This window comes from Pocillopora damicornis, chromosome 13 (assembly GCF_964200805.1).
Source record: "Pocillopora damicornis chromosome 13, jaPocDami1.2, whole genome shotgun sequence".
Classification (NCBI taxonomy): domain Eukaryota; kingdom Metazoa; phylum Cnidaria; class Anthozoa; order Scleractinia; family Pocilloporidae; genus Pocillopora; species Pocillopora damicornis.
Window position 1 is genome coordinate 17,187,215 of NC_142682.1, and position 10,189 is coordinate 17,197,403.

Sequence of the window (10,189 nt, forward strand, 5' to 3'; positions counted from 1 at the left end):
CGATGTGTTTTCCAGCAAAAAGAAGAGAAAAGGGAGACATGAGTTTTTTTTTTTTTTAATGACAATTTGCGCGCGTCCTAGTCAAAACCTCTTCATTTTGTTGGTAGTAAAATAAGCTAATTTTCAAATTGTCGCATCTCAGATTTGGTGGCCGATATTTTCATGATAGATTTTCAACCGTTGACAGAAAAGAGTGTGAAAATTCTCAAAGCGCTTTCGAAATTAATTGCTAACCAAAAGACGAGGGAAATTTGACGCGTGCAAGCCTATGTGAAATTTTCTGAGGGTTAGAAAATTTTTAATTTTACTTATCTTAGAGTTCTTCATCATGGGAGATTTGATTAAAATTTTAAGGCGATGCGTAATTTGCCAATTAGAGCTTTCGTGTCCTTTTTCACTTATTAAAATCGAGCTCTTTTACGACCAGATTATGTGTAAAGTACATCAAACGCGTAACTGCAACTTGTCAACGCCTTTAATGGAACCCTTGACAAGATGCCTCAAGACAAGGCTTACAGCCTTGGAGTTTTTTTACCACGCTTCAGCAAATGGGTTTCCTCACAGCTTCCATTTCATACTTTCATGGATTGTGAATTTTTCTATTCTAACTATAAATTGCGTTTTTTTTGTTTCGAACAGTCGGCAGCCCGCAGAGCTGGAACATCGTGTGCTAATTGCCATACTACTCAAACGACGTTGTGGCGACGAAACCAAAATGGGGATCCTGTCTGTAACGCTTGTGGACTTTACTGGAAATTACACGCGGTAAGTTGAAAATCGCGCGCGTGTGTTCACGCGGCTAGGGAACACTTTACACGTCTCGTGTTTGAGAAAAAGGGATTTCTTGTGGAAAAGAAAAGCGTCGAGATGGACGTAATAAGCATAAAAGATAAGATGTCCCTGATAACCGCAGGCTGCTTGATTCTGTTTATCACACACACCATCAGAAATTCATTTATCCTTAATGGCTTAGAAACGATAAACAAACAGAATTTAAGAACGTCAAGAAAAGCGAATTTCCTTCGGTTTAGATAAGAAAGTTCCGAGTGCAATCGTTCAAATTTTCGATTTCAATTAATTTTTTTTCTTCATCCATGCCAGCCGTTTGCGTTTGGGGAAGTAAAATTCTAAATGGTAATGCAAATTTGTCTCTCGAACCAATTGTATGCCTCTCTCTCTCTGTCTCTCCTCTCTCCGTGGAGTATTCGATGAGACAGTGCCCAGCTGTTGCAGAAGCCGTTATGTGGGATGATTATATTTTATTACAAAGCTCATCAATTAGTCTTTAGCAAAGTTGGGGTAATTTCATCTCAATATCCGGTTGAGTTATTTTGAGTAAAAGCTTAATGTGAGGTGCATTTTTGGCTTCCGATCCTTTTTTTTATTATTATTTTCTGGCAAGCTTGTAAATGTTTTAACATGTCCGATGAAGTTTGTTTGGTTCCGTGTGCCAGAAGTATTTCACATGGCTAGCTCCAAGCAAATAGAGGGGCTTTTTTTTGTTTTGCATTGTGTACATTCGTAATTTCACAAAAACACGGCTGCGACACCTTTTCAATGGTTTAAAGCTGGACTTTCCATGCTAATCAATCTTAATGTATTAATCTTTAATGACTTGTGTGTCCGTTAAACACCAGAAAACTCATATTTCCTGCGTTAATTTAATTGTCAGAACAGAAGCCTTCTGGTAGAGGGAGACCCTTTGTTTTTCTGCCTAAAGTTTGAACTCAAAAGATCAAGTTGTCTCTTATATCGAATTAATAGCTTCCTTTTCATACGCTAAGGCGAATTGGATTCGGTTCTATTTCCTGTGCATTTCGCGGATAATGAGAGTTTAATATTTGTTATGTTATCTGGCTTTCATAGAAACAAATGTCTAAAATTTTAAGCTTTCAAATAAACGCCAACTCTGTAATTGTGGTTTCAAAAAATACTTTTGTGTGATTGTTTATTAGGTAATCAAACTCGCTTCCTTAAATTTTTTGTACTGTGGTGAGCCTTTTTTTATTTCTCGCGTTGTCCTAACATATAATGAGTTACTTGCATGAATTTTTAATTGGCGAAATTGTACTGTTCTTTATCACCCGTTTGAGAGTTGATTTCAGAGTACACGAACGCTTTAACAGCGACCCGCTCCATTGGGAAGCTCGACATCTATTCTCTAATGTAAAATCGTGATTTAGAATCTCGCTTTAATACTCTGAAAAGTAAAACGGTTCTTCTATGGTCAACCTAAGATGCTTGGTATTTTAAACCAAAGACCACCTGCCTACCTCCTTTTGTATTTTGTTTAAATCGCCGCGGTAAATGCAGTCTGAAAACGTATGGCTTGCCATGTCAAGAAAAAAGGCTTCTTTGTTTCACAAGAGCGCGGCCTACGACATGAAAGAAAGAAATTCAGTGAATTACAATCGGTTGCCTCGAAACGATTTGAACTCTAGACGATTCTTTTCGGCACATTTTCCGTTCTTCTTGCTGTTTTAGCGATTGTCATGTAATATTCCGTTTTACTAAAAAAAAAAAAAAGCGCATTCACAAACAAAAGAGCAGGAAAAAAAAGAAAATTGCCAGCAAGCGGGAAATGACCATTGATACTAGCGCGTGTTTAAACCTACAAATTTCGCCTATTGAAAGCAAATTAAGTTGTTGGGTGTAAACGTCAGGAAAATAAGGCAGATTAAAGAAATCTTTACCGCAATTGAAGTTTGATGAAAAACGAGACTTTACGCTGTCAGGCTTTTGAATTTTTCTCTGTTCTCCACTTCATACTCTAATCCAATTTCCGTTCCTAATGGATGAGAATATAGAGTGCTTTCACAGGCTTTCACAAGTCACGACAGTTATCCGATTTTGCATGTAGGGTTTTCATTACGTTCTTTTTTCCCTCGAGATATTTTTCATTGATCTCGCTTGGTCGAGCAGAATTTCGATCACCGATTCTTAAGCTTGTTCATATTTAACGTAATTTTCGGCTCTAAGCATCGTGTCGTTGAGATCTTTCGAGGTTAAACACTATAGGCTAAATCGCGGGTGATAATTAATTTAACATATTGTGGATCGTTCCCAAAGTCAAATTTCTTGGGAATAGTTGACACAAGGGATTAGTGGTCGTTCATCTTCATTCTGTAATTACTCGGAAATTAGGGAATAACTTTTGTATTTCTTTCCTTTGGAAGGTGAACCGCCCGCTCTCGATGAAGAAAGACGGTATACAAACAAGGAACAGAAAAGTTTCTTCCAAAAACAAGAACAAGTCCAAGGGAGTGAAACAAGAACAGAAACACGGCAGCGAAGACAAGCTTATGAGTCATGGCAGAGACTCCATGCCAAGCATCAGTCAAGGGAGTTCGGCATCTTCCATGATTAGTCCTGTCATAAGTCCTACGATTCATACACCGACGGCATTTTCAAGGCCATCCATGACAGGAATTCCGACGCTTCACCCAGGTCTTTATGGACCGCTTATTCCGACTGCTACCACCAATCCGTCAGGTTATTTATCAGCACCTCCGTCTGTATCGATAAACGCTTCGTAGGACATTACGGAAAGACTTAGCAGATTCTTTAAAGGGACCTTTAAACGTTTGAAGCGAGAATAACATTTGGAACTAACTAGCAAGCCCGCTTCAGAGGAAAACTTTTTAACCGTTATTTGGTCGGCACGCCCGCTAGTCCGTTCCAAGTTATAATACAAACTCTCACCTATATCTTAACATAAATCAATCAGTGAACTTTCGTCCACGTAAAGGCCGAGGGAAAAAGAAAAGGAGAAACAGGTACAATTTAAGTTGAAACGAAGCGTACCTTAGCCGAAATATGCTCTGTCTTGGGTTTCAATTCACGCGCTGGAATAGCCTCGCGAGAATTTAAGGAACTGAAAAGTTGCTTCGCAAACGATCTTGAAAGGAGAACCGCTTGTACAAAATGCAATGATATTCTTGATGATATTCTTTTTAGGGTTATGGACAGTTTAAATATTGTACAAGGCTTTGATAAGATTAGGTGTTAGGATGGAGAATTTTAACTTTCTTACAGATAAAGCCGCCCTGCCTCTGCTCACTGAGACGATAAAAGTTCTCATATTTGATTTCATGATATTTGTGTATAATTAAAAGCTTTATCGAATACTCGTATATCGCTCCTTGTCTCAAGGTTCGAAAAATCTGTGAGATATGAGACCGTATCGCCCCAAAGAGAAGATATTCGTTGTAAATATTAAACTCGAGAAAATACTGAATGAATTCATGCAGGTTGTGTTATCAGGCGGTACTGATGTCTTCCATAGGCTATTCTGTTTATCGTCAAGGAAGATTCTGTGATATCTTTACTTGATGTTAAGTTCTTTTTATCGTATCGTAGTTCTTTATTAGTATAATAGTTTTTAGTTGAATTACAAAATTTCCAGTTATTTCCAAGTCTTCTTTACCTTAACCTGTATGAATATCTTTTACTCTGTGAATCGTATTAAGACGATAAAGAAAAACATTAAAATATTATATATATCTATATAAATATATGAACATTCAAGATGAAAACAAGGGAGAAAGAAGAAGAATAAAGCAAAATGTCCACAGAAAAATGTCTGAGGTTACTGCTTTTATTTTGTGGTAACTTAATTACTGAAAACCGTGTTTTGGTTTTTAAGGATGAAACGTCAGCCGAAAACTGAAAACTCTTTCAGAAATCAAAGCGTGCTCGTCATGATATCTTCAACTAGATTGTGCTTTTAGCAGAAACGGAAACAAAACCAAACTCAAGGTGTAAATTAGCCCTAATATTTCTAATTAGAACGTTGAAAATCTCTTGACATAAACCATGTCAAATGTACGTGTACATCACTGTAATTTCCACTGTGTTCGAACTGCGGGCAACTTAAAAAGATTGGGGAAGTGAAAAGTCAGTGGCATGTTATTAAGCTATCCCAATCGACTTGTTCCTTTTAACAGCTTCGGGGTTTTATTCTTAATAATGGTCTAACTGGCGATATAAACAGAAGCTATAATCACCTTTAAACGAGAAATAAATTGTAATTTTAATTACTGTGCGGCAGTTGAATTTCTGTGATGCGACAATTGTGCTGGAGACGAATCTGACTTTCTTTTCTTCTCAATTCAAAGCCAATATCTTCTTTGTCAGTTATCAAATGAGGTAATTCAAAATATGATTTCAACAAATTTTCTAACCATGTTTAGAAATATATATATATTTTTTTAATTCGCAAATACTAGCTCGTCCCTTTAAAATATGTTTTCCCTCGAAACACAAAATTTGGTGCTTTTCTCACCACAAACCATAAAACAAAACACTCTATTTCATGTCAAATCCCTTTAACATTGAAATGTTTTGATAAAATTTCCTCTCCTTTTCACAAAATGGAAACGAAAAAGGGGTTAGTCCACAAACAGATTATAAAATAAATATGGTTTCGTGCGGGAAAGACATACCGAGCATCCTTTTTACCCAAAAGGCCACGATAGAGGGCAAGTCCTTAGACACGAAGACGACATTCTGTGATAAAAAACGGCCGCGCCTCTCGATTTCGCGCAGCAAAATAGCCGACCTCTTAGATCTGTGACTTCTTTATTCAGAGAAAAGCTGTCGTGTGGCAAGAAAGGCACAGGTTTTTGTCGAACTTTTCGGTGCTCGAATAGAATTCACAATGACAGCGACAAGTGATTTCATTCAGTCAAACTGGTAGATTTTGTTTTTCGTTCGCCTCGAGAAACTCCTTGATGCAACATTAATTATTTAAGGAAATGAAAAAAAATCTGTATTCTGAAGAACAAAATGTTACTGAGTACTAAGAAGGGAAATAACAAATTTTCCATTTCTGAAAATCTAAAAAAGGGATCTCGCTCAGTTTTCACGAATGTAAGGTACTGTGTAATGTACTGTGACACACAAATGGTACATATTTAGCGCAAGAAGTCGGAAAGTCGCTTAATCTTTCGGAATATGTCAAATCCCTGCCCACGAACCCGATGGAATCTTAATCCTCGATGCGAAGACTGAAGTGTGTATGGGCAAGAACAGAGGACAACTTATTGAAGCCAAAACAGTATTTACACAGTCAAATTTATTTCATTTTATCAACGACATGAGCACTATTTTTTGGATTGACACTTTCGTGGATCGCTATCGCGGAGTCAGAACACTGAACTGTACCTTGCCGTTTATTTTTGTTGAGCGGAATAAAACGAAATAAATCTATTTTCGTTTACGTGAACAAGAATTATGATGAGATTTTGGAAGGTCTGTGAATCTTGCATGTCGATCGTAGATGAACTGGAATTAAAAACGATAAAGTAGTAGGCCCGATTCGTATTTCTTTTTGAAGTACTTTCTGTGATATGGTTTTATCGAACTGATATAGAGTGTGTTATGGTAAATTTCTTTTTTCAAACCTGCCAAATCTTTCTTAATGTTCAGCATTCGCGATGAAGTGATTAGATTGTTCACGATTTAGACGAGAGTAAAGAAAAATTTTTATTTACACTTATTAAATTTCAGAGTAGGAAATATATCTCGTAAAATTTATGCACCGAAGAATTTTGTTTCTTTGGATCCACTAGCTTAATAGTTATTCCATGTTTCACTGCAAAAAAAATATATTGTATTAAGACTCGTCTAAGAAGAATGGACAGATATTGAGATAAAAATTCACGCTTCCAAGCTTTTTGGAAGCTTATAGTTTCATTTCTTGTACAAAAGCTTTCGATAGCGGCTATAAAAAGTATTGATTGTCAGGTCGGAACCGCTCTCGGCTTGTACCCCATTTACTGGCTTATCAGTGCGCCCATCGCCTCATGAATGGCAGTCGGGATGGAAGTAAAACTGACGTATTGTCAACAGCACGCGCGCGCGGTGCGCCAATACGCGTGCAGTTAATGAAATCGATTCACACGCGATATGCTTAAGATTCGCACGATTCGTGTTATCTCCATCAAGATAAGGCCAAACTACGCATTTCCTTCACCTGTGCTTGCGGGCGAAGTTCGCAAACACTTCTTCAAGTCAAATGAGTTTTTAATTATAAAGTGTAAGTTCTGTTTGTTTTGTAGGTGAGTCTTGGCCAGAGATTTTCAGTGGTATCTCCCAAATAAGTATGAAATAGACGAAGTGCCAAAATTCGATGTTTCTTAGATATGTCAGAACATGTCTGTGATTTTGAATCATAATAGCCTTTTAGCGTCTTTTAGCACTTTGGCTTTTAACGAATTCAAAAGTTTTTTTTCAGCATTAAAATCGGCCGATGTGGCGAGAGTAGCTTCCGATGGGTTTTCTAAGCTCTTCCTATATCTGAAAATACCATTAATCAAGGTGTTATCTTTTAATCAACATCAGGCGAGAAAAAAATACAGCGATAACAGAAATATTAAAGGGAAGACAAATTTAAAATTCAAAGTTGCTGACCGACTTTTTAATTAACTTTAAGCCTTGTTTATTTTCAATTTTTCCTAACTTTCTAACGGGATTAAAAAGAAATCTAAAACCGCTGTGTGACTGCTTACTTTCGAACAAGCCAAAAGAAAAAAATTGCAAGCCTTCGCGGTAAATTTTGATAAAGATTTTGAATTATGCCATTTCTTGAGCACAACTTTAACAAGGAATATAATTTCATAGTATCATCTCCGACCATTGCAGACGAATCTTGAACTAACTAAGGCTTTGACAATTGCAGCGATCATAGATATATTTTCGCTTTCTATAAATTTGTCAGTGATGCAAGATAACAATTCGAAACGTGCAACAAATTTGATATTCTTCTTTCGAAAACTGAATATTTTCCGTATTTTTGACATTTCCTTGGCACTGATCAACTGATGGGAAATCTAGTTGCAAACATAATTCTTTATATAGCCAGTCTAATTGCGTGTAATTAAATTTAGGTCATATCTTTGTGAGGTAGATTTCAAGTTTTGTGTTTTACTCAGATTGAAGTTTAAATTTTTCATGTAGAACAAACATCTCATATCTTACTAATAAGAACGCGTCAGCTATAGCCATGGAAAAACTGCATTTTCAAGAGAAAATCGATTTAATAAACCGGAGAGAGTTGAGCTAAAATTTTCAGAATTACGAACTGAATATATTCCTCTTCCTACTGGTCGAAAGACATCTCCCCCTTATTTCGGGAGACTGAAAAAATATGTTCATTATTGTTAGCAGGGCCTGAAAGGGGCGTGAGATGCCCCAGTACAGTTTTTGTTCACCTCTTTGTATGACCGAGAAAAATCAAGATTAATTTTTTTCCTAACATTTCTCGCACCACTCTCCAGTGGAGTATTATAAATTCTCAACAAAGTAAACAAATGCAAGCAAGAAACTAAACAAATAAAAAAAGAAGAGCGCAATGAAAAAAGAACACAAAACGAAAACAGAACAGCAAAAATTCTACAGGTCAGTTTAATTATCGAACTCTTAGAAGTTTGACTTTTGCTGATATCTAACTGAGTGTTAAGGGTCATTATTAACTGTTCTAAATCTATAGATTTTCGTTTTCATTAGAATGGTAAGGACCTAAAACCGATTCTGTTACTTGTTAGAAGCTGATAACAATAATACCATAGAATTAATCGAAGGAATTTGATCAACATGAATTTGGGGTTGAAGGTTTCGAATCTAAACACATTCAGGCACCATCCTGATGGATTAAATTCCTTGATCTCCTCTTCAACTGGATGGGAAATGCTTGAGATTACTAACTGCTAAAACATTCCATCTACGTCTTCATGATCACATTTGATTCCTGCTTAACATGTGCGAGGCGAGACTCTCTGGCAAAAGGGAGAGAAAAAGGTCTGGTCGTGTAGCTCTGGTGGAAGCATGATGAATAGCTTTGCGTTCAAGAACCCGCTACTCTCTCACTGCGCCTCTCTCATCCCAGTTATATAAGCGACAACAGTTAAATCGCCATGAAAGCCAACAAGAAATTTTGATCTAGGGGAAGGGGGAAGTGGAGTAGGGAGAGGTTAAGAGGGTGTGGCCACCGGCCAAGAACACCCTCTCTCGCGCTCTAATCCACGTGGCTTCTAAAATGGCTCAACCTCGACTCTGTGTAGTTAAAAAAAGGAACCAAGCATTCATGTTCTTCTTCACACAGGAACTAAACTTGATGATCGCTTTTTGCTGCAACGACGAAGACAAACCCGATGAGAACGAAAGCAAAGAGGCCGATGAAGACGCTGTATAAGATGATGATAATGACAATCATAAGGAGATCTAGATCACGACGATGACGAAAACGTTAACGATGATGATGGTGAAGACCATGACAATTATATTTCAACAATATTTTGGCAAACTCTTTTAGGTTTAACCAGAATATATGAGTGACAGATTCGGTAAAGGAGTTATCCATTTGAAAAGTGTTTTCAGTAATGCTTAAACATTTGTGATTTGCGATGTGATGCTTTAAAAACCCTCACACCCTAACATTAGTATACATATTCTCCAAAGTGTTCTCTAGACATTTGCTAAGGTGCTGACAAGGAGAATTTGTTTAACACTAAGAGCCTCTTTAGTTGTTGATCATTTCATTTATTCTCCTGACCTTAACGTCTGATTTAGGGGTGGTATTGTGGGCAGAAATTAGATGCAAAGTTTGGGCCAAAGGGCCAGCAACATATATTTTTTAATGGAAGTTTAATGTTAAGCCGGCTGTACCACTGTGATGTTAGTCGATCCCCAGACCTTATAGCTGCGAAAAATCTCGTATTTCTGTTGTTACCTTCATCTTTTTCTTACCCGAAAAAGAACAAAAGAGTCGACCAACATACTTCTTAACAGAGATGAGGATTAAAAGTAACGATCCAACCTTATCTCACACGCGTGTAATACGCGCGTATTTCGTGCGCACGAAACACCGTTCATCCGCTAAATTGTGCACCTTTCTCTCTTAGGTTAAATTTTATAAACCTTCTGAGAAATCCCCGAGACTATTTTCAACAATTTTTCAACAGTAACGCCTAATTACGTGGAAGACATTTAACATCTCGAGGATCTATCTAAAAGGAGGAGAAAAACTGTTCCTTGTTTGGCACTAGTAAAAAACGTGGCAAGCGAAGCCATTTTGGCCTGTTCCAAGCAAAGAAAGGGCGTGCCTTAGTGTAGTTTCTTTTTAATTAATTTTTGTTACCCTGCCGGGGCTGAATAAATGCACTGGGAAAAAATGATCTCTCCATGTGAC

General features: G+C 37.2%; 1 protein-coding gene across 10 annotated transcripts in view; it reads left to right on the top strand.

The window, feature by feature from the left end:
- The window catches only part of LOC113681072 (GATA-binding factor 2), a 20,476-nt gene extending 15,897 nt beyond the window's left edge, over positions 1-4,579 (top strand). For all 10 annotated transcript variants that reach the window (XM_089192001.1, XM_027198140.2, XM_027198138.2 and 7 more), the window contains 2 exons: positions 640-765; positions 3,177-4,579. In XM_089192001.1, the coding sequence (XP_089048127.1) occupies positions 640-765; positions 3,177-3,536 (486 nt within the window). In that variant the 3' untranslated portion in view covers positions 3,537-4,579. The remainder of the gene's footprint in view (positions 1-639; positions 766-3,176) is intronic.
- The last annotated feature ends 5,610 nt before the right edge of the window (positions 4,580-10,189 follow it).